Source organism: Pelobates fuscus, chromosome 7, assembly GCF_036172605.1.
Source record: "Pelobates fuscus isolate aPelFus1 chromosome 7, aPelFus1.pri, whole genome shotgun sequence".
NCBI lineage: Eukaryota > Metazoa > Chordata > Amphibia > Anura > Pelobatidae > Pelobates > Pelobates fuscus.
In genome coordinates this window covers 33,809,020-33,836,888 of record NC_086323.1, presented here as the reverse complement: position 1 = coordinate 33,836,888, position 27,869 = coordinate 33,809,020, and the positions used below count along the sequence as shown (strand labels likewise).

The window sequence follows — 27,869 nt, the reverse complement described above, 5'->3', positions numbered from 1 at the left end:
CAGGCTCTCTGTCGCCATCTTGCTCCCGTTGTGGGTGGTGCAGGGCGGGATTGACTGGGGGTTAGTCAGTTTGAATGTAGTGTCTCGGCCTGTCACCATGTCTCGGTTTAGGAGAGGAGGGGGACACCCGGACCCTAGGGCCGGTTTCCGAGAGGAGAAGGAGAAAGAGCCCCAGGTTCCCCAGGGACTGATCAGGACAGCCCGGAAAAGCGGCCAATTAAATCTGTCGGCGAGGGGCCTGACTGAGGGTGAGAGCTTGGGGCACCCAGGGGCTGTCTTGGGCCATAGACATGCTGGCACTAGGATCATGGCATGGTGTGAGAGTGACAGCTGGCTGGCTGACTGGCAGGGGCATTGGTCACAACATGCACACTGGCAGGGGTATTATTATTATTGGTCTGGTGGTCACAGCAGGCAGACGGGGGGGGGGGGTATTATTATTATTGGTCTGGGGGTCACAACATGCACACTGGCAGGGATATTATTATTATTGGTCTGGGGGTCACAACAGGCAGACTGGGGGGGTCACAATATGCACACTGGCAGGGGTATTATTATTATTGGTCTCAGGGTCACAACATGCACACTGGCAGGGGTATTATTATTATTGGTCTGGGAGTCACAACATGCACACTGGCAGGGGTATTATTATTATTGGTCTGGGGGTCACAACAGGCACACTGGCAGGGGTATTATTATTATTATTATTGGTCTGGGGTCACAACATGCACACTGGCAGGTGTATTATTATTATTATTATTATTATTGGTCTGGGGGTCACAACATGCACACTGGCAGGGGTATTATTATTATTGGTCTGGGGTCACAGCAGGCACACTAGGGGGGTCACAACAGGCACACTGGCAGGGGTATTATTATTATTGGTCTGGGGGTCACAACATGCACACTGGCAGGGGTATTATTATTATTGGTCTGGGGGTCACAACATGTAAACTGGCAGGGGTATTATTATTATTGGTCTGGGGGTCATAGCAGGCACACTGGGGGGGTCACAGCAGGCAGACTGGCTGGGATATAGTTGGGGGTGTCACAGCAGGCAAGACTGGTAGGGGTATAACTGGGGTTCACTGCAGGTAGACTGGCTGGAATAAAGCTGCGTCTGGGAATCACAACATGCAGATTAGAAGGGGTTTACCTGAGTCTGGCGGTCACAACAGGTAGACTGGCAAGTTTTAGCTTGGTGAGGGGGTCAGAGTTGATACTAGGCACAGAAAGCAATCTCTATTGTGATCAATAGGTTGTAATACTTCAGTTGTTGAATTGCAACCGCTAACCTTTTCCTCGCTGCATTGGAATAGTGTGAGTTACATTCCAATAATGTCTGGAGGGTAAAGGGGCAACTAGATCCACATTTAACAGGTGTTCAGCTTGAACAGTAAGTTGTGTGTGCTTCTGGGACACCCTGACTGAGGGTGATGAGAGCAAAGCACTATTATAGTTTTATTTATAAGAGCTCACTGGATTTTGGTTATGCTATATAATAGCTACAAGCTGGAACAGTAACGACTAATCTTAATGAGCAAAACAGACATAACATAAACTTTGCCATATTTGATGATGTTTGGAGGCAATATCACCAAATGTATACAAACTGTTAATTAATGCAAATAAGCACTAATACATTAATAATATAGCTCTGCTAAATGGATATAAATGTTCGCTATAACCAAAATGTCAGCTTTGAAAAAGCTTAAAATGGCAGTTTCACATCAAGCTTCTCCTATTGTTTATTGTTCTCTTCTCATGTTTCACATGAACTATTTTGTTGCAAATTGGCAATTATAACTGTGTTTCTTTAAAGTGGCTCTGTCTTTTAAAACCTACCTTTTTCCTATTGTTTCCTCATTGGTCTGGGGTGCCTATAGTGTCCCTTTAAAACAATACATAGGACACAGCAGTCCCAACTTTGTCTTACGTTTTAAAGAGAAATAGCTCAGAAAAGAACATATTTTGAAAGAGGAAACAATAGGAGAAAGGTACATTTTAGGTGACCTTTATCATTGCCAGTTTGAAACAAACTAGTTAATGCCACACCTGATACTTCTTATTACTACTGTGATGTAATTGCAATGCCCACACAATAAATGGCATATGGATCTTGGGATTTTGTGATTTAAAGGACCACTATAGTGCCAGGAAAACAAACTCGTTTTCCTGGCTCTATAGGGTCTCTAGGTCCCCCCCACCCTTAGGGCCCCCCTCCCGCCGGGCTCTAGGGTGAGGAAGGGGTTAAACACTTACCTTTCTCCAGCGCCGGGCTCCCTCGGTGGTGGGGATTCTCCTCCTCCTTTCCCCGTCATCGGCTGAATGCGCATGCGTGGCATGAGCCGCGCGCACATTCAGTCAGTCCATAGGAAAGCATTCTCAATGCTTTCCTATGGACGCTGGCGTCCTCTCACTGTGAAAATCACAGTGAGAAGTGCGGAAGCGCCTCTAGCGGCTGTCAATGAGACAGCCACTAGACGCTGGATTAACCCATAGGTAAACATTGCAGTTTCTCTGAAACTGCTATGTTTACAGCAGAAAGGGTTAACCCCTGGATGGACCTGGCACCCAGACCACTTCATTAAGCTGAAGTGGTCTGGATGCCTATAGTGGTCCTTTAATGACAGTGACAAAAGGGAGATGTTTCTTCAATAAATTATAAAAGTGCACATTTCAACTCGAAATTGGCACTTTTATACACTGCAATTAAAGGAGATGCTACTCACACATAAAGCATTTCAGTAAGCTGAAGTGTTTTATGTGTGTTGAGTGTTACTTTAACTCGGCAGATAGCAGATACATTTTATTGTGCGTTCATTAGTGCTCCTTTTATTGTTCTAAGAAGAATGAAATTCTTAATTAGAACTTGATCTGTAGTTGCTATGTTATTAAACGGAGTTCAGATTAAACCAGGAGAGATCCATAAGATACGGTCTTTATTGTATTTTAGCATCTTTACCAGGAAACCTTAGTCATCCCATTTCAGTAAGCTGGTGTCAGGATTCCAGGTGTATAATTCTTCCTTCTCTTACTGCCATATCTAGTTCCTTTAAGTGTTTGGCGAATAAACTTGGATACGCCAGAGGAAGCTCATCAGAACGTGACATTTGGTGGAGCCGACCGGTGGTGGGAGCAGACTGATCTAACAAAGTTGATTCTAGCTTCAAACAAATTGCAATCTCTGTCTGAAGATATAAAGCTTCTTCCAGCTCTTGTTGTTCTGGATGTAAGTTGTGATTTGTTGTTGCTTGAAGTGGCGCAGGTCTGGAGGCAGGGGAGTATTCACTTCCAATCACAAAGTTGACAAAAGATATGGAGCTTGTCTGATGTTCCTCCATTTTATGCATCCCTAGTCACATGTCCCTGCATATGACTTGCACAGTCTCCCTACACATTTCCCATCAAGAGATATTTAATGTTTGAAGGGACACCCCAGGCCCCTAAAGTACTTGCTGAAAAGCTTTGCGTGTGTCTAAAGAGCGTGTCCTTTCACTGTTTGCGAAAGTGTGAATTTCTGGAAATTCAAAATAAACAAGCCAAAATAATCCAACTGAAGCATAGCTGGGCTGGAAGCTTTTTGTAGTTTGGATATTTTAGTCCCCAATTTAAAATTCACTTTGCATTTGCAACAATTCATAATTTAGTGGATCACCTTGTAGGAGTCACCTTGGACTTGTTTAAGTGTGCAGATCCCCAATACAGTTTAAAATATGTGTCTATTAGTAACCCATTAGAACAGTCATATGTAACAAACCTGCACGCTTTGTAACTAAATACTTCTAAAGACCATAATCATTGGCACTTACTCCACTGCCTAAATAAATAGAAATCATTGTTTAGTAGATATACCCCACATGCATGCATTCAATTATGCTTTTTTTATATCTAAAAAACGCTTGCAAAACCTGTTGATGCCTTGTTTGCGCTCCCTTTCTAACCCTGCCCAGACTTTCTGTGGCCGTCCAATCACAGACTTTCCAAATGCAACTCTACGAGAAGTCTTTGCAAGGCAGGTGCTCTGGGCAGTTGCTGCCTCGTGAGTTTAGCTCCACTGAGCTAAGTAAACCAGGAAGTAACAGGACTAGTTGTCTGATTGACAGGTGGTATAACAAGGTTAATTTATAATAGTGCCAACTTTAATTGAAATCTGCACTTTCTGTAAACTATAAAACAGAGGACACACTCTTCACATATAAAGCAGTTCAGCAAGCAAAAGTGTCCTTTTAATTGACAATATAAAATAAAAATTCGGTCATTCGCAAAGAATGTCAACAAACTTAAAAATAAATGCCTCACTGTGGGCAGTGTTCCGTCTAGCCACTTTTGACGAGGAGAAAGCACATACATTTTATTTCATAAAAAAAAAATGCTCCTATTTATGAGGTTCCCTGCACATTTTGTTTGTAGGTTCACGATAATCTCTTATCAAGTCTGCCATGTGCCATCGGTGAACTGGTCAACCTGCAAAAATTAAACATCAGGTACAGTTGTCACTTGTGGTCTCGAGTTCTTCATATGAGCCAACAAGAAAAATACAGATCAATACACCTGTTTATTAGTTATTAAAAATAAGTAATCATGTATATATAAAAAAATTATTTTGTAAAAAACAAATTGTAAAATCCTTTGTTTCTTGGATAGTAGAATTCAAAAAAAATTTCTCCCTACTTTGCAGTAGAATGCATTTTCCTGTCCACGTGATGAAAATAGAACTAATAGACTAATAGTGATTTTTCTGCTACAATATGTATAATACATTTCATATATGTTGACAACCTGCTTTTTGTCCAAACAACCTAAATATTTTTACTTATGCTGAGAAAATAATCTTGTCATGTTTTACCCCTTGTCACTATGTCTGATCTTCTGTTTTTTGTCTTTGTTTGTCCTGCCTCTTTTGTGCTGTTGCCAGTCACAATAAACTTAAAGAATTGCCTAAAAATTTGGCAAATTTGCAGAATCTAAAGTCCTTACAAATTCAGCACAACCAGTTAGAGGAATTGCCCGACGTGCTGGGACATCTAAGCTTTTTAGAAGATTTAGTAAGCATGATTTTTATTTATTTATATTCTTCGTTTTCACAAAAGATGCAAAGTGAATTGTGGTATGGGTATGGGGCAGGGATCTGTTCATCATAATAGTAACAAAAACTATTTATATGTAGCAGTAACGATTTATGGAACAGTTCAGTAGCATTTATAATACTTCAGATAATTCCTTTTGTGTGTTTTGAGAAGGTCATCTCCAGCATGGATTGGGCGGCCCATTTATTTAAAGAAAGATTCATTGGTGGTGCAGAGAATATCTCCCACTCACATTTTGCTCTGAGCGTACATTATTACTGCAGCTATTTGTAGAATGATCAGTCATGCGACCAGAACACGTTGTTCAAGCTGTATAGCATCATTTTTGTCCGTGTGCATTTGTCATGCCCACGTCACGTGCACAACATAGGCTCAGCTCTCAGTCCTCCAAGGAGGTCTGCTGATTGGTGCATATAGCATTGATCACTAAACCGTGAACTTGCCTATTGATAGCAGCCATGGTAGCTGCTATCAATTTAAAATGCAATTCTAGTTTCTCCCCCAAGCCTAGTTTGACTTGTTACCTCTGTTCAGCATTGGTTAATGGGATAAGATTATATTCCACGGATCACAATGAGATGCTCCAGAGTAGCTTTCTCTTTCCAGTGAGAGGGTGGGATTCCCACAACTGCAGGCAATGATATGCTCCTCTACTACTGTTTCTTAGAATCAGCCATTGCGTAAGAATCTTTCTCCATGGTGTTTTAAAGATCTGGGGTTTTCTTTCTGTTTTAGTTAAATTTTAGTTTTGTTATGCAGTAAACATGGAGCTGCTAAATCATTTTGTACTTTTTTTTTTTTTAAATTCTATTTAGGATGCATCTAACAATCAGTTGAGGAGTATTTCAAGTAGCCTTGGCCATCTTTCTTGTCTTGCTCGTCTGAATTTATCCAATAATAAACTGAAGTCACTACCTGCAGAAATCGGACAGCTGAAAAGTAAGGGATGTTCATGTCAGTGAGCAAGTGTCATTTTAATGCTGAAAGTATCTGCCTAGCGTGTACAATGAACAAGTCCCAGTTTTATTAGACTGTGAGGAATAATGGCATTGGGCATATAATACACCAAATGACTATGAACCTGTTTTACTAGCAGTTACTAGGTTTGCCATCAGATGTAGAGTGCTTCAAAATGCTGCTTATGGGAAAAAAAAGTGTTTACTAATGTTCCTCAGTTATAGGTCACCTTTTGCTCCCCCCCCTATGCCATGGTCTTCATTAGCCCCCTTATCATTTTTAACCGACACCCACCCTTTGTGTTCTCTTCTCTACATACTTCCTATCTCCAGGATTTCTCCTGGGATGCAATTTATTTTCTGGAATTCCTTACCTTTCTTTTAGGCTTTCCCCATCATCTTTCCACAGCTTGAAATGCTTCTAGAAATTTTGTTTTTCAGAGAAGCCACCCACCTTCCTCCCTTCTAATGTTCTCACAGTTTCTCACATTTACCAAATCTCTCTTCTGCCTGGCATCTTAGCCGCCACTTGCCACCAAGTATGACTTTCCTCTTTAATATAACCACCTTCCGTTCTTTCTCTATCACTTCTAATTTAACGTTGGCCAGGAGAGCCCCCCACCCGGTGCCCAACAGTTAGTCAGACATTTGGTTAAGGGAACACTGCGCGCACCATAGCCACTACAGCACACTGGAGTGTTTCTTTAGGGAGGTTAATTTTGTATAATGTTTGTGTGGTATGCACATAAAGCCCACAGGCACAACTTGGTCTAAACTCTCTCCCCCGAAGAGAAAGCCAAGCAGTAGATTGTGCGTAGACCACAGCTCTGGAATCCTTACAGAGAACAGACAGCTACCACTTTAAGGGGGATAAATCACAAATATCATAGACCCCTGCCTAGGCCAATTGTTGACTCCATTGAAATGAATGAGACAATTCTGAATGGAGCATCTCTTTGTGGTTGGGGAGGGGTATGCCTTTTGCTCTATGCAAAAACACCAGCAATGTGTGTGTGTGTGCAGGGAGCTTTCAGGATAGCACCTTTTTTTTTTTTTTTTTTTTATTGGAATAGTTAGTATTTTTAATGCATAAATATTGGGAATCATTTTGACTGTTTTTATTTCTCTTTAAATTTCATGGTGTTGAGTAGTTTTAAGAGATTATTGTGTGTTCCGCTGTAGATGTTGAGCTAGTTCTGGTGACTTGCTGTGTCATTTTATCACTGTTTGTGAATTGCTTCGTCAGATGTAAAGCAGTTGGACTGTACTGCAAACTTGCTGGAAGACGTACCTGTCCTGCTGGCTGGTATGGACTCCCTGGAACAGATGTATTTAAGACAGAACAAGCTGACTTATCTCCCAGAACTTCCCAACTGCAAACTGCTGAAGGTGAGATGTATACAGAGAGCTAAGATCAAATACATGATTCCTGCCACCCAATGTAGTGATTTCATCATTCATATTTGCTCCTCTGCATTAGAATATTAGATGCATAAGCTTATAGTTCCTATATCCTACAACAAAATATATTTTTGGTGTGTCTTCATCCATCCAAATTCCACCCTGCACCTACAAGAAACACCTGTTGTCACAGGTACATACGCAGTCACACTTCTGCTCACACACACACACACACACAGGCAAACACAGTAAGCATGCTAAAGTGTATTTGCACATATTTATATCCTCTCACAATCCACAATTTTGTCTCTGCTTCGTTTCCTGCATGTCCTTCCCCAAGTTTTCACAATCGCCCCCTTCCCTTGTGTGTCTCCTCATCAATTCCTTTCATTGTTTCTTTCCTAATCACCCCTCTCCTTCTGTCTCTTACTTCTTTTTCCTGTGCTTATGCCCTTTTCGCACTCCCCCATGTGCCTCTTCACAGACCCCCTTTTACAGTGGCTGTCCTCTCGCAAGTAGCATGCCGGGAAGATGTCCACTACATGTGCCAGGTTGCAGCTCACCTCCCCACCATTCACAAAGTTGGCTGTGCGGTGTGTGAGGAAGAGCAGAAGATGGGAGGTCTTCTGCAGTCTCTGCCTCTCATTGCTCACACACCTCGCCGAGCCGCTAAATGTGAGGACCTAAGGGGCTGTAGAATCACTTTATAAACGATGCCACTGAATTCATTGTTGGTTCTTCCTGCCCCAGAAGGTGAGCTATCCAGGGATTTTGCAGAATTCATCAAACATTTATTATTTTTTTGTATTTAGAGATAGGGAAGCACTGCTTTCAGTTTGAAAGTGGTAAGTGTTGTAAGAAATGAACACACTCCATGTCTAATGTCCTCTAGCAATGGAATAATTTCCTTTTTTGAATTTATTTATTTATTTTATTTTATTGTGGCAGTTTTAGCAGCGTCCTAAGGTCTCTGTGCGAAACCACTGGATCGTGTTTGTGTGCATGAAACTACAAAGTCGTTATTAATTTCTGACTCTGTGGTTCTAGGAACTGCATGTTGGTAACAACCAAATAAATACTCTTGGCCCTCAACATCTGAAGCATTTGTGCTCCATCAGTGTCCTCGAGCTACGAGATAACAAGCTGAAGTCATTACCAGACGATATAAATATACTGAAAGGACTGGAGCGCCTCGATCTAACCAACAATGATATCAGCAGGTGAACACATTCATACTATTAGAAAAAAATATGTTTTTATAACTGTTTAGAACCTTGGAGATACCACCCTGTTAGTGACTCAGTAATGTTTGAGCGCTTAGTAATATTCTGATGTAAACAATAACATTGCTGCTGTTTACATTAATCTTTATCCCATATAATAAATATGAAAAACAGAAATCCTCAGGTCTGGAGTGCCTCCATTTTAGAGCTCTCTTGTTATAAACTTTGTACTTTTCTGTCATTGACCATAGTATGAGAAGCTGGAGAAATAGAAACAGTGTTTCTTTTCCTCCTTATTGCATCATTGTTTGCCCTGGCCATTTTTATGGTGTGTGTGCCAGCATCAGCTGTGTAGTAGGGATTCGGCTCACTTCCAGTGCGAAATCTGATAGAATACAGACTTTTAATGTCATTTGCTAAATCTAATATATTTGAAAGAAAATTAAACATCACATCTAAAAATGTTAATACAGGTTATAGTTAATTTTCAATGTTTTATTCAGTGATGTCATTTTTAGAGAAGTGACAGGACCATACCCCTTTAGTAGTTTGGGTTATAGTGAGAGCAAAATTCACATTGTTTATGAAGAATGAATAATCGAGAAACCATTTCTTTTTTTTTTTTTTTACATCTAAACTCTATGCACCGAAACAAATTTAGCGTAATTAAGTGGTTTTGGTGTATAGATCATGTCTCACAGCCTGTTTAATTTAGAATTTCTTATCTCCATCTCTGTTAATAGTTTGCTAGAGCCTACATGAACCTAGTATGTTATTAAAGTGTGCTTGACAGAGCAGGAACTAACTCCCTAAAGTAATCACACTGTGTTGTAAGGTCTGATGGAAAATTAAACCATTCTTCTGTGTCAATCACAGCCTGGGGAGGTGTGGCTAGGGCTGCATAAACCAAAACAAAAGTGATTTAACTCCTAAATGGCAGAGAATTGAGGAGCGAGACTGCTGGTGCATGATCTATAAACAAAAACTGCTTTGTTAAGCTAAAGTTGTTTTGGTATTTTAAGTGTCCTTTTAAATAAAATCAACCAGGACACATTTTTGTTAAAACCATCAAATTGTAAATTTAGATTTTTGTATTTTCTGAAGTGTAGTTACATCTGGTTAATTATGTGAATGCCAGAGAGGTGAGCGTATGATATTCATTGAGCGTTTTATCCATTACTCCCCAATTCTCATCAGACCCAGAGTTCCAATCTTGCTATATCTGTGTGTCTATCAAATTCTCATTTATTTTATGTAGTGTAAGTAAAGCCATATAATTGATTCTGTAGTAGTAAACTATGTTAATCATTGTGTTTTGCTCCTCAGCCTCCCCAACTCTCTTGGAAATCTTCCAAATTTAAAATCCCTACAACTGGAAGGTAATCCCTTGAGAGGGATTCGGCGGGACATTCTGAGTGTAAGTACGGTTACATACTGTAGGATTGGGTATTAATTTCCAAAGATCCACTGCATGTTCTTTGTAAACTTTTAAACATGATGCTATGATAGATTTACATTCACACTTTATTACAATTTGTGTCAACGTAGACTATTGTTATAAATGCTAGAGAATCCCGTTTCATCTGTACATAATGCTAGCAAGTGTCTAGATTTCTCTAAATTATGGGGTTACAAAACAGCCCTTTCTGCCTCCTGACATTCAGTCCAGCCTGTGCACAGAGATAAGGCTATGCTCTGCATGGCTGTTATCCGGGAAACCTTTCTCTGGGTGCCTCTCCTATGTACCTACTGCCAAAAAGAAAGCACTGTCTGCAATCGGAAGGATGGTGGAGCAAGGGCCAGCTCTGTGTGAGAGACGCATATAGAGTGTCAGAATGATTTACTGCAGGAACTTTGGACAGGCAATCTGAGGGTCGATGTATAGAGCGAGAACGGCTACATTTTATTTACCTACCATAAATCCAACATCGAGTTTTATCGGACTTTTAACCTGTTCTGGGAAGCAAACCTGTACTTCACAAACAGGGGTACACAGGAGGCTTGTCTATCAGAAAGTGTAACACCCACTGAAAACATGATTGATGCTCTCAGCAGGAGACCCGGGTAATGGAAATAAATTAAAATATGAAACACCTATAGGCTTATTCACTAAAGTGAATTTCAAATTTAAGGTAAAAATAGCTGATCTGGACTAATTCTCTCTCTAAATCAGCTATTTATTTTTTTAGTTTGGCTACTCTGGCCTTAAATTTTAAATTATCTTAGAATTCACACTAATGAATAACACTGTTAATTGTATAGCAAGTGTCAAGCCAGATGGTTAGAAAACTTTAAAACTGTATCTGTCACAACAAGTAAACTTTAAGTTGACACAGATTTTGTACCATTACCATCTGTAAGCCAATGATTGCTAGTGTTTGTCCACCACAGTGATTCTTGCTGATCTTGCACCTAATCCTTGCACTAACTTACTTATTTGATTTGGTTTTCAGAAAGGAACTCAAGAACTCCTCAAGTATCTCAAAAGTCGGGTTCAAGCCGGTAAGTTTTTAGATGTGCTATAAACTACCAGTATGTTAACAAATGATGGTGCTTATTGTGAACATCTTTGTACTGCCTGGTGGGGTTATTCAAATCTCTGGATTTTCTATGGATCTGCAAATTGGATATTTGCTAAAGACAATTCATGGGCACATTTTATCCATTGCACTCATGGTACACATCCACTTTACCGCAACTTGGTGCTTGCTAAAAAAATATATATACAGTATCTCACAAACGTGAGTACACCCCCCATATTTCATGTGACAACACTGAAGAAATGACACTCTGCTACAATGTAAGGTAGTAAGTGTACAGCCTGTATAACAGTGTAAATTTGCTGTTCCCTCAAAATAACTCAACACACAGCCATTAATGTCTAAACTGTTGACAACAAAAGGGAGTACACCCCAAATGTTCTCATACTGAGTAAAGGATACTTGTGTCTATTAAATTCGAAATAAATCTGCAACATTGCTCCAAAGTAGTAAAGATTCCACATTCGGAGGTCAAATTTAAATTCTTTAAAAAGACTGAAGAAATTTTGAGGAACTCTCACTTGCCCTATTTCTATCACTTTTTAGCAGGAGTCACATTGTCCAAAGTGAACCCACTTGCTTTTTGTAGGCAAAACTACAATAATTCACAACCTTGAATAATTAAAGGGTCCGCTCGACCCCCATTAAAAAGGACCAGCTGATCTGGTCCCCAATATTTCCTCACACCATAGTAAGTCTAATGAACTATTTATGCAATTCATCCTTCAAATTACCCCAATATCTGTCAATTGAGTTTATCTGAATTTGCTCTTGCAATATCAGAGCTTAGTGATCCAGACACCTGTGCTTAGGATTTATGAAACAAATTCCATTCGGTCTGTCCTTTTTCCTTGTTGTGCAGTTTAATATGTGAACTGCATTCATCTAAATGTGCAGGATTACCAGGAATCATTCCATATTAATTTTCATAATAACACGGAGAAAGTATGAAAACCTGTAATATAAAACATCTATATTCTATGAATCTGTTTGTAAGAGCAGGCATTGCACTTCTGTATTTACATCTGCACCGTTTGTTTTATCAGTACACATATAATAAATATCTATTTATAATGTGTGAATATAATCTGACATTCTCGCTTTCTATTTTTAGAGGAAAAGTCTGATCAGAACGCAGTTACTGCCATGACGCTGCCAAGCGATGCCCTTGTTAACACTCATTCTATCACAACGCTGAAAACCTTAGAATATTGGTAGGTGTAAGTATGCAGAATATTTTGTGTTAGTGGCGTAGAGCATAGTATACAAATACTCCAAGCATTGTTTGTTTCTAAAATAGGCTACATATATTCTCCTATTCAGGGACAGAATGCCTATTTCCTCTCTCTGGGTATATTTTCTGTTACCTACTCCTGTTAGTTAAACCATGCTGTTACTTTTACAATTTAATTCTACTGTGATGTGTTGCCATCTCCACTTGGATTACCCCTACAGCACTTGCTGCCCTGTAGTTTTTTGCCTCTGTTATATTTGTTTATCCTGTACCTGCCTGTAACAAATTACATTGCGTCAATAATCGGCCCTGATTCACAACGCTATCCTTCGTTAACAAAATGTACTATAGGCCTCTTTGGCTTTAATTCACTATCTGCACTACTCAAAGGAACAGGTTTTGTTTACTAAAATAAAAGTTTATATTCCTCCATCAGAGAGAGAATGGGATGTCTAAGCACCAATATCACATCATCTTAAAGGAACACTCCAAGCTCCATAACCACTACAGTTTCTCTCCTTTAATGACTGTTGGGACTTATAGGCTGCCATTCAGACAGCCATTTTGGTCTTACTTTACATCCAGTGTTCTCATCTAAAGTATGCTAACTCCAAATGCTGGGTGTGTATCCAGTGCTTCATTCTGAGAAGTATTGGTATCAGTGCTTCTCATAGAGATAGCTGTGCACACTACAAAGTCGTTTAGTTTTTAATGTTCAAGTAACTCCCTAAATCTAAATTAATAAATGAACACAGAATAAACACAAATAAATAAAAAAAAAATTTGGTTAGACTTTTCCTTTAAACACAGCAGGTCTTTGCATCTTTTAATGCAGTTACTCTGCCTGTGCCATCACATTACAGCCTCCAAACACTTCTATCAGTCTTTCTAATCTTGTTTTATGAATTTGTCCCCACTTTTCCTTACAGACTTCTTCTACTTCTGAAATAATCTTAGTTTGTCTCTTATTCACCGTATGTTTAAGAGCACCCCAAATATCTGGTGATTGACAATGCCATTCCAAAACCACAACCTTTTGTTGATTTGAGGTGTATTTTAAATCATTGTCTTGTCTCATCCTCTGCCTCCAAAGAGCTACATGTTTATGTCATTTAAGCACAGCACTAGGCATATCTGCATCTTGTCATGGTACCTGTTACTCAGACCTCATTCCTCCAGCAATTTCGGCACTTCGGACGCCGGCCGCGATAGCCCTACCCCCTTTTATGACGCGGTGCTATGCCGCCGTCGACCCGCCGAAAATCTCAAAGTAGGACGTTTTGGGGGCATGGTCATTAATTAAAGAAGCAGGGTATAAAAGGTACTCACTTACAGTGAGTCATTGCCCTGTCGTGGTTTCAGCTTGTCTGCTCCCTCAGTGCCTTTTATTGATTGTTCCTTCGGTTATTGACTTGGCTTGTATCCTGACTTTGCTTACCTCTCCTATCCTTGATCTCGGCTTGGCTTTCGCTTACCTGTCTTCTCGTTCCCCCGACCTCGGCTCGCCCCTGACCATTCTCTGTTTACTTGACGTTAGTCCGGCCACTCTAAGGTCCGGTACACGTCTTTATAGGTTTTAGTACTCTGCGTGTTGGATCTCTGTCTTGATCCTGACACATCTGGTGTATCTGAATGTTGTGTGCACAATTGTTCCAATGACCGCTAAATCTGCAACTTCTTTGCAGAGATATGATTTGTTCGTTTTTTACTTTCCTGACCAGTCCATGATCAGTTTCATTGGTTATTTTCAATGGACCCCCAGATCTTGACTTGACATCAACCTTTCCTTTTAACTTCTAGCCCATGTAGCTCAGGTTACACCTTGAGAGGTTCAGAGTGTCAAATGTGTTCTTTTTAACCATTGGATCTGTCACCAAAAAAAAAGCCTAATGAGTCAATTTAAATAATCAATTTACACAATTAAGGTTTTGAGACAATACAAACAAATCACCATCAAAGTGAATTGAGAGAAAGGGTGCCTAAACGTTAGCATTTTGGTTTTTTTCTGATTTTATTTTATACTGAACTTTATGGTTTTGAGTCTTTTTATTTTTATTTTTTTGCATGTTGTTATGTATTACAGTGAAATTCAGCAAATCCTAACCATGCATTAAAATACAGAGATACGTTAACATTTTGTTCTGCTGAGGTCATGATAACTTTTTTTATTTGGAAAAACTACCAAATGTGTTATTTAGTAAAGGGTAGCCAAACTCATGCAAATAAATTGTTGTTGATTGACTCATATTTATCCAATAAAATTCTATTTTTATTTTTAGTGTGGCGGAAAATTAATTTTAGGTCTTGCTCTATTTTATATCACAAACCTCGTAAAGCAGCAGAAGTGAAACATCTAATGTTTAATGTCATACAAGGCAAACGTTATCACATTTTGAGTAACTTTTGTTTATACATTTCAATAGATATTGCAACAGATCTCCTCATCAGACAGAATATTTACATGTTATCTCTATTTTTATTCTGTTAAGTAAATGCTATCCCATTCCCTCCTCTTTTAGTGACAAGCAAGCCCCTGCTATCCCTGAAGCAGTGTTTAACGCAGTTGGTGCCAATCCGATCGTAACATTAAACTTCAGCAAGAACCAGTTGACGGAGATTCCTCCAAGGTGGGAAGTACCAGCTTTGCAGTTTTGAACGTCTTAATATTCAAGTGACCTCTTCTTTCGTTTCCAGGAGGATATGCCTATAATTATTATATAATCAGCAACAATATGTTAAAGTCAGTGTTTCAGCTTTTGAGGTCACGTTCTAATCCAGACATTGCAGAGTTATCAATAGAAACAAATGAGGTGTGATGGAAGCTCCTATGCCACAGCCTCCTGCCCACAGACTAGAAGACCTAAAAGGGGCTGTTGTCCCTGTGGGTTAGGGGCCTTGTTGTATTACAACAAAATCCCTGTGCCCAGAGACACTTTGTGTGTTTAGTATTCTGTTGTCTGAGTGCCTAAATGTTTCCCCATATGGTTTGGTCCTGTACTTAAATTGCATGTATTGCTTGTCCAGGTTGTATGTGGCTTTTCTCCCCCTCCACCCCCCCCCCCATTTTCTGTCTTCTTGTTCTACCAGCATGGCATTGTTCCAGGGACACTTCCAGACCAGTTCAAACTGACTGCCCTGCCACTCCTTTAAATCTATTATGTGGTCCGTAGCTCTTATTGTCTGTCCCCACCCTTCCTGGTAGTTACAGGGCTCCATTCACACTGGTTGTAAGTGTTGTAGTGTGATTGGTTGCTATGCCAAGTTCATACTGTTATTGGGTGGCTTGATATATGCAGTGTGATTGGTTCTGTCTAAATTCCGATCTGCCATTGGCTACCACTGTAACCCTATTGTATGTAAATGAGGCTGTTGGGGTTATACATAGATGTTCTGTTTTTCTAAAGTTTGTGGTTCTCCCCTTCACTAAGTGTTGTCTAACGCTTCGGGAGGTGGGCTGTAATCACTAAAGCAGCATTTCTTCCAACCTGAGAGGAGTTCAGCCGAGATACTCGCTTGGAGTATTGGAGCTCCACTACATGAGGATACAACAAAAAAAAAAAAAACTTAAAAAGAGTATATAATAACATAATACTGTTTAACCCCTTAGGGACCAAACTTCTGGAATAAAAGCGAATCATGACATGTCATGTGTCCTTAAGGGGTTAAACTTATGTGGCTATTAGGAAGGTTGATCAGTCATCAGACATTAATGGTTAAACAAGCTACAGGTTGCTTCCGCTATATCCTGGAAGGCTAAATATTGCAGAGAATTGAACAGGGATTTGCAAATTTTAGGTAGAATTGCTTAGCTGGAGAGATCGTTACGTTAAAGAATTAATTTTTGGCTAGTATGGACTAAAATGTGCAATTTATTTGTTAAAGGAAAACTCCAGGCACCATAATAGCTTAATTGAAATAAAGTTGTTATGGTGCCAGGAGGTCCCTGGCATTGGCTTTTCCTCAGGGTTTAAGCCGTTGATAATCCTAATGTTTGGAATCCGGCTCCATGTAGATCCATCCATCTCCTTCCACTAATCCTTCACGTTAAAGGACCACTAAAATCACCAAGGCCACTTCTTGCCCTGTCCTTCTAACCCTGCAATGTAAAAGACTTCAGTGGTTACATTGAGGGTTAAATGCTCTTCTAGTGGCTGTCATACAGTAAAAACTGGTCATGTGACCAGGAAGCCCCCTATAGGAAAGCACTTCTACGGAGAAGCTTGGATGCATGTGGGGAGCTCGAAGCGCATGCGCATCGGTTCCCTAATGCTTCTCTATAACGTGCGTTTTAAATCGGGACTGGGACACGATACATACTTGTATTCTGAATTCCTCAGCGTTCCTTTACATTTCTGCCTTTAAATAGAATTGACGAGAATATGCAGAGAAGTAAGAAATATTGCTCCTACCCATCCCCATTATTTATTTATTTATTTATTTATTTTTAAATAATCGATCTAGTTGTTCCAAATGATGAACAGTGAATCCTTTATTATTTTCAAAGCTACTTTTTCAGTCTGGCAGTGTACCCTGGACTGATGTTGAGCTTAGCGCTCTACTTTAACTAGTATTTTTCAGTTTGAAGTTCTGCAACTTTCAGGTTTGGAACAAAGCAGTGCAGATCGAATTCACCTTCACTTTACCTTTCTGCAACTGTCTTTTATGTTTAATTCTGAGAAGAGATGGCTTTGAAGCTTCCACTCTTGAATAAGATGTCTGCATTTGGACTTCGAACTTGAATAATGCGATCTTTTTTTGAGCATAATGATCAAACAACCAGATGCTTTGGATCGTTCTTTTCAAACAGCCGATATTCCTTTGAGCCTGACACTCAGATGAGCATGGCTGGCTTTAAATTAGACACTTGCTACAGCATCGCTGCCTTGCAGTTGACACTCTGGCACAATTGCCTTCCTTGTTTGACGCTGTAGGACCTCACACCATTTTGCCTTTGGGCTGGACTCCCTACACCCCTGTGAGCCGATCAGTGTCATTGCTTTGTAGTTAATTTGGTAGCAGCAGGTGCCTTGATAGTCCATTGAAGTCAATCTTGAGACCTCCTGTTCTGTCTATGGGAGATTGCTGATCTGCTGCAGAGTTATTTTAAACTGGTTCAGCATATCCAAATAGTACTGGAAAGTTCGGATGTCTGGGGGTCTGTTTGGCCTGTGTCCTAATTTTCATTGTTCTGTAAATGCATTGTGTTTCTGTGACAGAACTCTGATCTTAGTGTTCATTAAGGGTGTTTAACACTTCCAGTGTTGTAGGGATAAGGTCACTGGACTTCCTTACTCATCGCTGGACACTAAAAAAGGTTGTATATTGTGCTGGTGAAATTAACAGTAAACACAAACATGATTAGCTGAACATCCTTTGGATGTGTAAGCCCAGCACTCAGACAGTAATTAGACCATACTTTGCATTCTAGTCTTTTTATAGAAATGCAAGGGATTTTGCTACGAGAATGTGGGAAGAGATACAGCCATCATAGTCCTAGTTTATGCCTTCATACTGACAGTATGTACACAGTAACATATTTTACTCTTTTATATATGTTTGTATTCAGTAGAAAAATAGGGAAATAGAGCAGGTATATTGGCACAGTTTGTTTAGACATCCCAGTTTGCAGTGTCCTTTCTACTTCAAAAATATTGCTGAATGCTAATACTTGGTCTACACCTCCCAGAATCCTTTACTGTGTCCAAATAAGCATTGCTTTTGGGATTACCGTATCACTACCATAGGAAGTTATGTAAACCTCGTGACTGCCTGAGTTTTAAGTTATTTGTTTGCATCTTTTTGAATATTATATTGCATTATCTATATTCTGCATGAACAAGACTCCATGTAATTCCGCAGTGTCCTTTTAAAGATACTATACCACATTATGCCTTGTCTACCTTGATTATGCCTTGGGTTCCCTGGTGCTTTCCATTGGTTTTATATCAAAAAGAGGACATAGCCTTAAATTAGAGGGGCAAAGGTTCAAAAATAATATCAGGAAGTATTACTTTACTGAGAGGGTATTGGATGCATGGAATAGCCTTCCAGCTGATGTGGTAGAGGTTAACACAGTGAGTCCATGGGATAGGCATAAGGCTATCCTAGATATATGATAAGGCCAGGGACTAATGACAGTATTTAGAAAACTGAGCAGACTAGATGGGCCACATTATTATCTATGTTTCTATCAAACTGTTTAAAAACAATGTGATAAAATTAAATGACGTTCTAGGACTGAGGCACCAACCTCACTTTGACTACATTGATGGTATTGAAGCCAGCCATTCTCCTTATTAATTTCCACAAACATGATTAGCTGAACATCCTTTGGATGTGTAAGCCCAGCACTCAGACAGTAACTGTTGTCCAGGTTAGATTATGGGAGCTTACTCTAAGAATCAGTGAAGATAGCAATTCAGGAAAAAATGTAGAAAATTGGGACAAGTTGAAGCTCTGAGAGCCAAGAAAATGAAGTGATGTTGAAATAAGTCGATTTGCTTACTATATCCAAGTCTATTTATTTATTTTGTTGCAGAATTGTTGAACTGAAAGAATCCGCCTCTGATGTTAACCTTGGCTTTAACAAGATTAATGAAATTTCTCTCAATCTCTGTATGCTTCTAAAACTAACACACCTTGATATGCGGTGAGTCCCATTCCTGTTTGCCATTAAGATATAGGAGTGTAATTTATTTAAGTTGTGTTTAACCCACAGGTCAGTATTTAAAATAGATTGTGCCGGTTCATGCTGTTCTATGGACTTTTCTGGTGCAATAATGTATCATTTCTTCAAGTGATGTCTATCTGTACTTTCATAGAGGAGTTCTGTATTGCTTATATTGAGTTGTTTGTTTGTTTTTTCCATGTATACACAACTGCATCTCTATGTAATGATTTACCTGTATCCTTCTTATTGAAAACCAATACACAGAAAAAAAGAGATTTCCAGTGGTTGAAGCAGGTACATTTTATTCTTCAGGCCCAGGGTAACTGCTCACAGTTAGATGGTTATTGTAGTTGCGCTGTCTTAAGTGCGATATAAATTTACCAAATAAGTGACTGATATAATTTTAAAATGTAACATTGGCTCTCCCAGAATGTCTTTATTTGAATCCACTGCATTATCCCACAGAATAGCAAAATTTCATTTGTACAGCAAACTCCTATGACTATAGATAGCTTAAATTGTAGGTTCTAGATTACCAACTCTGTGCTGTTACTGCAGATCAAGAAATGCTGGACCTGCTAGCCATGAGGTGTGTATTTAACAATGTTTAATGCTCAGCAGATCTATAGTTCCAGTAACGCTTTACAAATTGTATCACTTGTCAGGAACATAAATTTAACATAAATTGCCTTGGGATATAGCACAGCTGAAATGGCTAGCTTGTGTTGAGTGTCCTGCAGGATTGTTCTGGCGTGAAAGAGACCAATCAGGCAGTTTTACGGTACCTCTAATAACTGAACTAAATCTTGAACATACCGTAGATCTGTATTGGGTGTTGAGTGTTTATCTCTCTAAGTTCCATTTATAAACAGACTAGGAAACATTGTAAGCCTATGTAGGATTTAATGGGTTAATCCAAGCACCGTGACCATGGCAGTGATTTGAAGAGGTCAAGGTGTCTGGAGTCTGTATGCAGCGCATTAAAATGCTGCACATAAAGAGTTTCGTCTTTTGTTACTGCAGGTGTAACTGCTCCTCCAGCAGCGCCATTGGCACGTCATTAGCCGGGGCAGAACAAGCAAATTCTGTGTATATTTCTATGTGCAAACACTCATTCATTGCCTGAGAGCAATCAACTGATGCTCTGAGCCAATGAATGACCAGCAGGATCGGAATCTGGCCTAAGCAGAAGCTGTGTGTCATTAATCCCACTTCAGGGGAGCCTCCGCGCCCGGTGGGACCTAGGTAAGAGGGCAAACTGTGGCAAAACATTTTGCCCCATTAACAGGGAACTATGCCAAGGTACTCCTGGCATCGTATCGAATACAGCTGACATTATTTTATGCAATTCTTTGTAAAATGCATTAAAATGTGTGTGCAGGAAAAAAAAAGATAAATATAAAAAAAATTAAAAGCAGTTCCTGCATTTTCTGCAGATCTCGAGACTGTGCGGCTTCTGGAAGGAGCTCTCGCCTTTCTATAGCAATGCTGAACTTTAATCTATACATATCGTTTTATGGGCACAGCAGGTGTTTCTGGGAATTGTAGTTCGGGATTCAGATTTTTACTTTAATAAGCTGTACTACAATTTCCGGATACCAAAATCTCGACATCGAGTATTGCAATATATATTAGCAGAATAGCAGAATAGTGATTGAGAAAGAGGACATAATTATCAAATTTATTAAACAAAACTAATAGTTAAAAACATAAATCACTGGAGCCCTGGCACCCATTGGAAGTAGTAAGAATATTTGCTAGCGATTTGACTTCTTACCTGAGGTCTGCCATACGCTGCTCCCTGGCTCTGCTGTTCCGGTCCTGAGAACCTTAGTTAGCAAATGGCTTGACTGCTTGCACTGGTGGGATGCCAGGGCACTCCTGGCACCATAACCACTGCAGCTCACTATAGTGGTTATGGTGCTTGGTTTGTTCAATTAATAATAATAATTAAAAAATAAATACAAACATTTAGAATAGTTATCTCCACCCTAAGCTACTCATTGCATGTAGATGCCTTGACTGCCTGTTTAGCTTAGGAACATCCTCAAATGCTGAAAGGCTCCTAGCCTGTCTATCCGTGGCAAAGTGCAACCTGCGTCTGAATCCAAGACTGAAATCCACAACATAAATATCTTCTTTATTTATGTATACAAGAAAAAAGGGGTAATAGCCAAAAGCAAATTATGAATTTCATAATTCACAAATCATTGTTTATAGAGAAGTACTGGAAGTGCTTGTTTTTGTACGTGGTTGGGAAAAACATTAAAGTTTAAAAATGTAATTCCCAACAAAATTTGTATATGTTTGATAGTCTTATATATTTTTTTTTTATTTTAAACAAACAATAGCTCATTACTATACAGTGAGTTCCCTAAGCAAACAGAGACATTTATTAAAGTGGAGCAGCAAAAACATTCTAATGTTTCCCCCACTTTTCTACTAGTGCACTTTCATCAATGTTCTTAAAGTGCTTTTTCTGGATCAAACAGGAGATTTCCATGGATTTTCATGGCCGTTACACCTTATGGAACAGTTTAAAAAAAAAAAAAAAAAAATGTGTTTGTATGTTCTTTGTTATTCATTCATTTTAAAGGACCACTCTAGGCACCCAGACCACTTCAGCTTAATGAAGTGGTCTGGGTGCCAGGTCCAGCTAGGGTTAACTAATTTTTTTATAAACATAGCAGTTTCAGAGAAACTGCTATGTTTATCAATTAGTTAAGCCTTCCCCTATTTCCTCTAGTGGCTGTCTCACTGACAGCCGCTAGAGGCGCTTGCGTGATTCTCACTGTGAAAATCACAGTGAGAGCACGCAAGCGTCCATAGGAAAGCATTATGAATGCTTTCCTATGTGACCGGCTGAATGCGCGCGCAGCTCTTGCCGCGCGTGCGCATTCAGCCGACGGGGAGGAGAAGAGGAGGATCGGAGGAGGAGAGCAGGAGGAGAGCTCTCCGCCCAGCGCTGGAAAAAGGTAAGATTTAACCCCTTTCCAGAGCCGGGCGGGAGGGGGTCCCTGAGGGTGGGGGCACCCTCAGGGCACTCTAGTGCCAGGAAAACGAGTATGCTTTCCTGGCACTAGAGTGGTCCTTTAACAGTAATTTCCATAGATTTTATCCCTATAATTAAGCTTGTAGTGTTCTTTATAGACAAATGTATTCTCTTTTCTTGATATGATTTTTGAATGTATGTGATCTCTAGGCCCTGATAGCAGATACAAAGCCAGGATAAATGGCCATGATTTACTCAGATTAAGTTAATTTTCCTGTTTATTAATATCATATTGTGCTCACAAAGCTCTCGTTTACCCTTTGGTTACACTCACATTCTGTAATATAGTCCTCAGAAAACATTTGCCTCTTCACATCCAGATTCCCAAAAGAAGGTAACACTATTCTGTCACTCAACAGACTTTGCCCATTCCTTATGTTGGTCATACTGGCTCCAAACAGATCTACTGGTGGGGACCATGTGCCTTCGATAATTAGATGGGAGGTGGATATAGGTGGGTCTCTTACTGGAGAGGACAAAGCGGATAAATACCTTTTTAAGGAACCATTGGGTGTGCCAACCAAAAAGATATGCATTAGTAAAGTAATTTTCTGCTGCCAGTTTACTCCTTCAAGTCTATCCCTTCTATTCCAATCAGTGTCTTCATATAATTTGAGCTGCACCACTGACATTTTATATAGATTGTGGCTTTGTGTTCACATTCAACCTTCATTTAAACAAGTATATACCTCGATCCAGGAAGTGCTGGGGATCAGACTCCCATCTTACTCCCAGAATTCTCAAATTAATCCCCTCAAATCTGTGTGCCTCCTCTGGAGTTCTTAGTTCCCACCTTTATCATATTATTGCCAAATACTAGAAACGAGTGAAAACTCCATGAAGCACTGCAGCAACACCTGAAAATACCTACAAACATCTTGGACCAGCCAGGAAAAGCTATCTTTTATCTGGAAACCGGGATAAATTCTCATCTGTAATTCTATTCGTGTTGAGCTAGACTTCTCTATTCCATTCCAGTTAAAAACCAGGTTTGTGAATATGTATGATTATTTGTGAGTTATGTTACGTTTAAGTAAGATGTCCTAATTCAAAATGTGTATGTGGATTAACCCCTACATGCTTTAATCCGTATCTGGATTAACCCCTACATTCTTTAATCTGTATATCCTTACATGCTTTAATCTAATTTAGAATGCTCCAGACGCTAGCTGACCTTGTAAATTTTATTCACCTGTTTATTTTACAGTTTTACTTTTGTTCTGTTTTTTAATTTCTGTACCCTGTTTTCGTTTGAAAGCAATAAAGTTTTATATCCGAAAAATAAATGTTCCGCTAATTTTGATCTTTCACCCGATGCAGAAACAATCTTTTGATGTCACTTCCTGAAGAGATGGAAGCCATGACTCGTCTGCAGTCTGTGATCCTTTCTTTCAACAGGTTTGTACCTTGAAAACAAATTGCTGATCTTATGTGTGATTTCTCACTGCATGTGAAATGAACATATCAGCGTAATTTCAACCTGAGAAGCATTTGGTGTCTATTTGTGGCATGTAAGGAACAACGGATACTTTATACTGGCAGTAGTAAAATGAAAATATCTGTATTGCTGGCCATCATTGTTCGGGAGATTTAGTCGATTGATTCAAATGACAGCATTGCCTTAATTAACTTATTTATGTGCTAAAAAAACCTCGACCAACAGCCTATTTCTTATTCATAACACATTCTATCTTTTATTAGTAGTATCTGTATTTTTATAGTTAGATGATTGTCCAATATTACATACACAATGTAATGCTAATTAAATTATTCCATCTGTTTTTGGAACCTTTCTCTAGAATTGTGCTACTTCTGTATATCTCAATCTTTTGGTGCAATCATTGTTGCGGACTTATTATTGTAAGGGGCTCTGTCACCATCAAGAGTCTTTGCATATTTTGCACAACCCTCAAAAGTAACGTCATCAGGAAGGAGGAACAGAAGGTAGTTAAAGGGACTCTATACTCACCATAACAACTTTAGCTTAATGAAGCAGTTTTAGTGTGTAGATCATTCCTCGGAAATGTCTCTGCTCAATTCTCTGCCATTTAGGAGTTAAACCAATGTTGTTTCCATTTATGCAACCCTAGCCACACCACCCCTGGCTGTGACTGACACAGTCTGCAAGAAAACAAAATGGTTTAATTTTCAATCAGATGTTATTTTAAAATTGTTTATCTCCTGCGCTGTAAATTGAACTTTAATTACATACAGAAGGCTCCTGCAGGGTCTAGCAACCTATTAACAGAGCAAGAGATACGAAATTCTAAATTAAACAGAATTTGCTATTAAGGAAGTGTAAACATTAGATGACTCTTTACAGGAAGTGTTTATGGAATGCTGTGTAAGTCACATGCAAGGAGGTGTGACTAAGGCTGCATAAACCAAGTGATTTAACTCCTAAATGGCAGAGAATTGAGCAGTGCGACTGCAGGGGAATGATCTATACACAAAACTGCTTTATTAAACTAAAGTTGTTCAGGTGACTATAGTGTCCCTTTCACATTAAAGGCGCTTCATCCGCAAGGATGCCTGTTTTCCACTGTTGTTGAATTTACAAAACTTGATATAAGAAGAGTAGTGTCTACTTTATCGAATACAATTCTTATTGTCCTGGAATTTCAATGTTGTACCTACAAAGTCAATATAAGTATTTCATAAAGAATTTTGTTTTAATCAAGTAAGCAGAAATTATATTGCAGTGATGGGGTTGCTTCAAGTACATTAGTATTTCCTTGCCAGGGAGGTCAGTATATGCACCATGTGCAATAATCTTTCCACATTGTCCAAGCCTTATTTATAAATATTACATTGTGTTTACAGAATTCTTGTTTCATCTATTAAATACTATTAAGAGATCAGAGTGGTTTAATTATTCATAATAATGTTTATGTTCAAGGTTTAAAACCTTTCCAGATGTTCTCTACCGCATGCCAACCTTGGAAACGATTCTTATCAGCACTAACCAGATCGGCTTTGTAGATCCTCTTCAATTAAAGAAACTGACCAAACTTTCCACTTTGGATCTTCAGAATAATGACATTTTTCAGGTGCCTCCAGAACTTGGAAACTGCGAGAGTCTCAGGTGATTTACCTTTACATGCCTCAAGTACTCAAACAGCCATGGATATATTAACCATAGATTGTTACTGTCTGGTCTGTCCTATAATTGTTACCATTAATTTAGCATACTTGGGGACCCCTACATCTACTTTTGTATCCTTTGGGGTTGAGGGAAGCTGTTCCATGCAAAATGTGCACAAGATTGACCAAAAAGTCATATTTGTTGTCCTAAAACAAACTAAATTTGGAATAGAATTAGCAGTGATCAGTACAAATCAGTGGATTTAAACACCACTACCCCAAGCCTCGAGAAGAGAAGAGAGATTTGACCTGGTTCCCCAGCTGTCAGCTGAATGAGTAAAATATATGAATACGTTTTATGTTTTTTTTTTTTATCCACAGAGCCCTTCATCTTGAAGGTAACCCATTCCGTAATCCAAGAGCAGCAATTCTATCTAAGGGAACGGCATCCATCCTAGAATACCTCAGGAGCCGCATTCCTACCTGACCAGCCTATAGCCATGGAGAAAATGTTGATATTTTGCATGATCTATGTTAATCACAAGTATTGCAGAGGGCTGTTTGACAATAATTGTGAATGACAAGACACTGGTTTCAACTAGCCTTTGCAGTTCTTCCAAAACGTCAGCTAGTGAAATGCATAGTAACAAGTGTTTAAATACAACTTGGACCTAGCAGATTGAATAGTGTGCATTGTAAGTAGTTTACAAATTCAAATAAATATTTCCATTTTGCTGTAAGTCTCGACACACCTATGTATTGGATGGGGTTTTTTTTTTTTAATGTTAAAATAAGCTGTTTTTTTGGTTTTTTTTTATGTTGTAGAAAGTACTTTTCATCCTTCACCATTTGCCACTGCTGCCGTTCCACTTTGGCTGAGATAATCAGCCAATCCAATGCTTCTCCATAGACAGTGGCGTACATACCGGGGTCGCGGCTGCGACCGGGCCCGGCCCACCAGGGGGCCCGGCCGCCCCTGCGACCCGGTATGTACGCTCTGGGCCAGCCTCTTCTCCTGGGGGGCCCAGGAGCCGGCCACCTCCGGGCCCCCCGAGGCTGGCCCTGCTTACACCCGGCGGCCGGCTGGTGCGCAAGGGAGCACTCTCCCCTGAGTGCTTCCTCTTCAGCTCCCTCGCGCACCGCACTGATACCGGAGCCGGAAGATGACGTCATCTTCCGGCGCCGGTATCAGTACGCGGCGCGCGAGGGAGCTGAAGAGGAAGCACTCAGGGGAGAGTGCTCCCTCGCGCGCCCGCAGGACCAGCCAGCCCGCCGGGTGACCGGCCCCCCCAGGAGCCCAGCAGCACCACTGGACCCCAGGGAACCCCTCAGCACTCCAAAAGGTAAGGAGGCTGGGGGGATTAAATAAAAAAAAAAAGTGTGTGTGTGAGTGTAAGTGTGTGTGTGAGTGTGTGTGAGTGTGAGTGTAAGTGTGTGAGTGTAAGTGTGTGTGTAAGTGTGTGTGAGTGTGTGAGTGTGAGTGTAAGTGTGTGAGTGTAAGTGTGTGTGTGTGTAAGTGTGTGTGTGTGTGTGTGTGTGTAAGTGTGTGTGTGTAAGTGTGTGTGTGTAAGTGTGTGTGTGTAAGTGTGTGTGTGTAAGTGTGTGTGTGTAAGTGTGTGTGTGTAAGTGTGTGTGTGTAAGTGTGTGTGTGTAAGTGTGTGAGTGTAAGTGTGTGAGTGTAAGTGTGTGAGTGTAAGTGTGTGAGTGTAAGTGTGTGAGTGTAAGTGTGTGAGTGTAAGTGTGTGAGTGTAAGTGTGTGAGTGTAAGTGTGTGAGTGTAAGTGTGTGAGTGTAAGTGTGTGAGTGTAAGTGTGTGAGTGTAAGTGTGTGAGTGTAAGTGTGTGAGTGTAAGTGTGTGAGTGTAAGTGTGTGTGTGTGAGTGTGTGTGTGTGAGTGTGTGTGTGTAAGTGTGTGTGTAAGTGTGTGTGTGTAAGTGTGTGTGTGTGTGTGTGTAAGTGTGTGTGTGTGTAAGTGTGTGTGTGTGTAAGTGTGTGTGTGTGTAAGTGTGTGTGTGTGTAAGTGTGTGTGTAAGTGTGTGTGTGTGTGTGTGTGTGTGTGTGTGTGTGTGTGTGTGTGTGTGTGTGTGTGTGTGTGTGTGTGTGTGTGTGTGTGTGTGTGTGTGTGTGTGTGTGTGTGTGTGTGTGTGTGTGTGTGTGTGTGTGTGTGTGTAAGTGTGTGTAAGTGTGTGTAAGTGTGTGTAAGTGTGTGTAAGTGTGTGTAAGTGTGTGTAAGTGTGTGTAAGTGTGTGTAAGTGTGTGTGTGTGTGTGTGTGTGTGTGTGTGTGTGTGTGTGTGTGTGTGTAAGTGTGTGTGTGTGTAAGTGTGTGTGTGTGTAAGTGTGTGTGTGTGTAAGTGTGTGTGTGTGTAAGTGTGTGTAAGTGTGTGTAAGTGTAAGTGTGTGTAAGTGTAAGTGTGTGTGTAAGTGTGTGTGTGTGTAAGTGTGTGTGTGTGTGCGAGTGTGTGTGTGTGCGAGTGTGTGTGTGTGCGAGTGTGTGTGTGCGAGTGTGTGTGTGCGAGTGTGTGTGTGCGAGTGTGTGTGTGCGAGTGTGTGTGTGCGAGTGTGTGTGTGCGAGTGTGTGTGTGCGAGTGTGTGTGTGCGAGTGTGTGTGTGCGAGTGTGTG

The 27,869-nt window shown here is 40.1% G+C and overlaps 1 protein-coding gene across 1 annotated transcript; it reads left to right on the top strand.

Moving 5' to 3' along the window:
• LRRC40 (leucine rich repeat containing 40) lies at positions 1-25,999 on the top strand. The gene is made up of 15 exons (XM_063427912.1): positions 1-248; positions 3,051-3,232; positions 4,414-4,487; positions 4,919-5,048; positions 5,906-6,029; positions 7,293-7,435; positions 8,495-8,667; positions 9,997-10,087; positions 11,124-11,172; positions 12,325-12,424; positions 14,964-15,071; positions 18,983-19,093; positions 23,487-23,564; positions 25,066-25,251; positions 25,632-25,999. Exons 1-15 carry the CDS (start codon positions 98-100, stop codon positions 25,735-25,737), a joined length of 1,806 nt encoding a protein of 601 aa, XP_063283982.1. The 5' UTR covers positions 1-97; the 3' UTR covers positions 25,738-25,999.
• The last annotated feature ends 1,870 nt before the right edge of the window (positions 26,000-27,869 follow it).